General features: G+C 36.4%; 1 protein-coding gene across 2 annotated transcripts in view; it reads left to right on the top strand.

Annotated features, from left to right (window-relative positions):
* Positions 1-3,747, top strand: part of csmd2 (CUB and Sushi multiple domains 2) — a gene marked incomplete at its 5' end in the record, with an annotated part of 325,712 nt that overhangs the window by 172,887 nt on the left and 149,078 nt on the right. For both annotated transcript variants that reach the window (XM_014021334.1, XM_014021333.1), the window contains 1 exon segment: positions 1,705-1,887. In XM_014021334.1, coding sequence (XP_013876788.1) covers positions 1,705-1,887 — 183 coding nt within the window.

Here is a 3,747-nt window from a genome sequence, read left to right as displayed (position 1 = left end):
TTTTTTTTTTTTTTTTTTTGTGAGACTTCTTTAGCATTTGCATTATTGCACTTATAACTGGTTATAAGATGAGCTTTCAGTCTGATTGTGCACATTTTCTCTTAGGCACAACTCAAAAGTCACTCATCTTTTAAAGGTGACTTCCATGTAAGATCGATGAGTTGTCTTTTGTATATGACTGCCTTAGGACAGCCATACATTCAAACAGCACTGAGCTCTAAGTATGTGTTCTAAATAATGATCATCATTAGGGCTGAGTATGGATTTATACCGAGCATCACCCCTGGTGCGATTTAAAATCATATTAGGCCCTGCCATCATTTCCTGGATGAATGAGCTTATTCGCTATGTGTGTTCCAGATGCCTCAATAGGATGCCTCAGCATTTCCATCTGCAATCTTCAGCTTTAGCAAGTAGAAAGAGGAGTGAGTGAAAGAAAAGGAGGAGGCATTAATCTTGTGATAATGAAATTGGCGTGTGTGGTTTTAAGGCAGAGGTGTGTTCGTTAAGGTGAGGATGTGTTTGTGTGTTAGTGTGAAAGTGCTCATGTCAGCTTTCAATAGAAATGAGAACATTTGTCACACACTACGGATACATTTGCAGTCAGACGAGGGTCAAGAAAACAGTAAACTGAGACCGATGACACGGTGTTGCACACATTACTGTAAAACGGAAATGTGTCGTCTGCAAATGGAAAAATTATTTGAGTTTCACATGGGAAAAAAACAACATTTTTTTCCGACAGTCACTTGCAATTTACGTTGCAAGATTGAATATGAAAAATACTGAAAATATTTGTATTAAATGGAAGGTATTATGCAAAATGAACTTTTTAAAGCTTTATATTGTGTTATAATGTCCTTCCTTCATTAAAAAAACATTCTTAAAGTGACAATGTGCTGAAGTGGGAGTGTCAGAAACAGTATGAGGTTCTTAAAGAGACAGAGGCCAATTCCAATGTGTTTAGATAGACTATGATGCAAAGTGAAGCTTAAATGTGACATTTACAGCATTTTCATTTCTGTCGTGGAATGAAGGCAGAAACACGTTGGAATAATGCCAGAAAAGTCTGCGTGTATGGTCGTAATAAATTATTTAATTCTGAGCAACAAACAAACAGGACTCAATCAGGAAGTTCCGTTGGCTCGTTGCTCAGAATTAAATCCTGCCGACAACGCCAATTTCTGTCGTGGTATGAAGGCAGAAACACATTGGAATAATGCCAGAAAAGTCTGCGTGTATGGTCGTAATAAATAATTTAATTCTGAGCAACAAACAAACAATAACAACCGAAGGTAACATAGTTACTTGATTGTTCTATATTTATATTGTTTTTTTTTTTTGTGCCTGGAAAATACATAACCCCACTTTTAAAAACAGATGTTTTTTTTCTTCTTCTGTGGAATTAGCCAGCAGTTTTTATCTGGGTCAAGTTTTTTTTTCTTTTTTTTTCAAATAAATCTAAACAAGTCCTACCAATAGTATTAACTGGATATAACAAGACCAAAATTCATTTTTGGGCCAATACTGAATGTATTTTAACTGCTAGCAGGGACATAAAATATACGGTAATTGGTGTAAATGAAATACATCCTGAACTACTTATAAAGAGAGCAGTGCTTTGCTTACTTAGTTTATCATAAATTGTCATTGTAATCTGAGGAGTCAGTCAAATCTATTTCTATGTTATTTTTTTGTACACAGAAATTGACCAAGGCAGTTGTGGAGATCCAGGGATCCCAGCCTACGGAAAACGAGAAGGGACGAGCTTTCGTCATGGAGACAGGCTGTACTTTGAGTGTCTGCCTGCCTTTGAGCTGGTGGGAAAAAAGAACATCACCTGTCAGAAAAACAACCAGTGGTCGGCGAAGAAACCCAGCTGTGTTTGTAAGTCGCCGCACGTCACGTATTGTTCAGATTTGCATGGCTATGTCAACACTGACAAGGCTGCATAAATACTCTGCAGATGAGTGCAAGGACGGCTGCAGAATAAAGGATTAGATGATCCTCATAATTTGTCAGACAGTGAGACTGCAGATTTTAAAACAATGTGTGGGGATTATTAGCTAATTAACACAATGAAATACGCACACAAAACTGAGTTGGAGGATGAGTGTGAAACAAATAGAGAGCTGACCATGATAACATTCACTCATGTATTATTGATAAGACAATAAGACAAACAAAACCCAGTGATAAACATCGCTGAGATGAATGACAGAAAAGTGAATGGATTACAGATTAAATGAAGTTAACATTTAACAATTGGGAACAAATATATTAAACTATGCACATTGTCATGGGAGTTGACAAAGAAAATAAGATAACACTCTTCTTAAGTGTGTCTAATTTGTGTTGTTGACAGCTGATAGACAAGTGAAGTAGATTAATCTCTTTTTATCTTACATATTCCTTCAAATACATGGAAGAATGTCCTAAGAATATAAATACTCATGAAAACCCCCAGTAGATATCTGACTAAGGAACCGTTTGCATGGTTTTCAATAAAATCGTAACATTTTTTCTTGTGTGATCCAGCCACCTGTTTACACACTACTTGTGATCTGAGTTTTTGACACCGGCACTTTTTGAAACCAGAAGTGGAACTTTTAAGTGATACTCCTCTCCTAGGGGTGTGAAGTAATCTGAAAACTGAAAGCGTACATGCACACATTGGTCACTACAGTCAAACGTTTCTTGTAAGCTAACAAAAAATGACAATAAATTGCAGACGACAGAGTGTATTTTGTGTTACTCAACGTTTGCAGCTTGTAGGAGCAAACCCCAAAAAACATCCTAGACCCAAAGGAATGCTATTTTATTCTGTGCTCATGCAGAAATTGCATGATCAGCACATGAGGATGACCAGCTCAGGGTTGCCAGATAAAAACAAAAGAAGTGATTTTTTTTTTCCCCACCTTGTTTTGGTGCACATTTTAACCAAATACAACACATGCTTCAACTTACAAACGTCACGCGCCATATATGACAATTTGGGTAAAAAAAAAAAAAAAACAATAATTTTAACTGGACAGTACAAAAAAATTCCATGTCATTTCTGGCAACCCAGCTTGGCACATTACTGCAGTGATTCCATGTAAATGATTAAGCTTTTTGTTTATTCACCCCAATACACATTGGAAAAATCACCAGCATTTGCAGGGACTGGTCTTGTGTAAACAGAGCCTCCAGGACCTGATGCCTGGTCTGAGTAACTACAAAGGTGTGTACACCTACCCCATAAAGAGTCAACACAAAACTTATTTTCTAATAATCTGCAGCTATAAGCTTTTTCATCCCTAGATAATCATTCTGTGAAAGTATTGCTTGAAGTGTCCCAAGTTGCACAGGAAATGCTACAGCTAGCTGCCGATTCTGTTTTTTGTGCTTGTCAAAGGTGAAACATAAATAATACAATGGCATTGATAATGTCGAGGTGTAAAACTGTTGGCAATGTAAAGAATCATATTTTATTTTATTTTATTTTGTGTGTGTGTGTTTGTGTTTGTGTTACTCACTATGATGTTTATTGAGATTAAAGTTGTATAATGGTGACAAATATATTTACTTCATTCAGCCTTAATCTGGATTAGCATTTCACTGCTCAAAAAAAGCAACTGATGGTGAAGAAGCTAAAATACTAATATTCTGATATTAAGTTCTGCTTTCTACTGAAGTGGCAAGAAAAAAAAAGCATTTCACTGCTCAATCTGGTCAGGAGAAGAACTATTTTACTCTGAATTGAGG

This window comes from Austrofundulus limnaeus, unplaced genomic scaffold, assembly GCF_001266775.1.
Source record: "Austrofundulus limnaeus strain Quisiro unplaced genomic scaffold, Austrofundulus_limnaeus-1.0 Scaffold288, whole genome shotgun sequence".
Taxonomy (NCBI): domain Eukaryota; kingdom Metazoa; phylum Chordata; class Actinopteri; order Cyprinodontiformes; family Rivulidae; genus Austrofundulus; species Austrofundulus limnaeus.
Note: the sequence above shows the minus strand (reverse complement) of the source record. Positions and strands in the feature narration are given on the sequence as shown.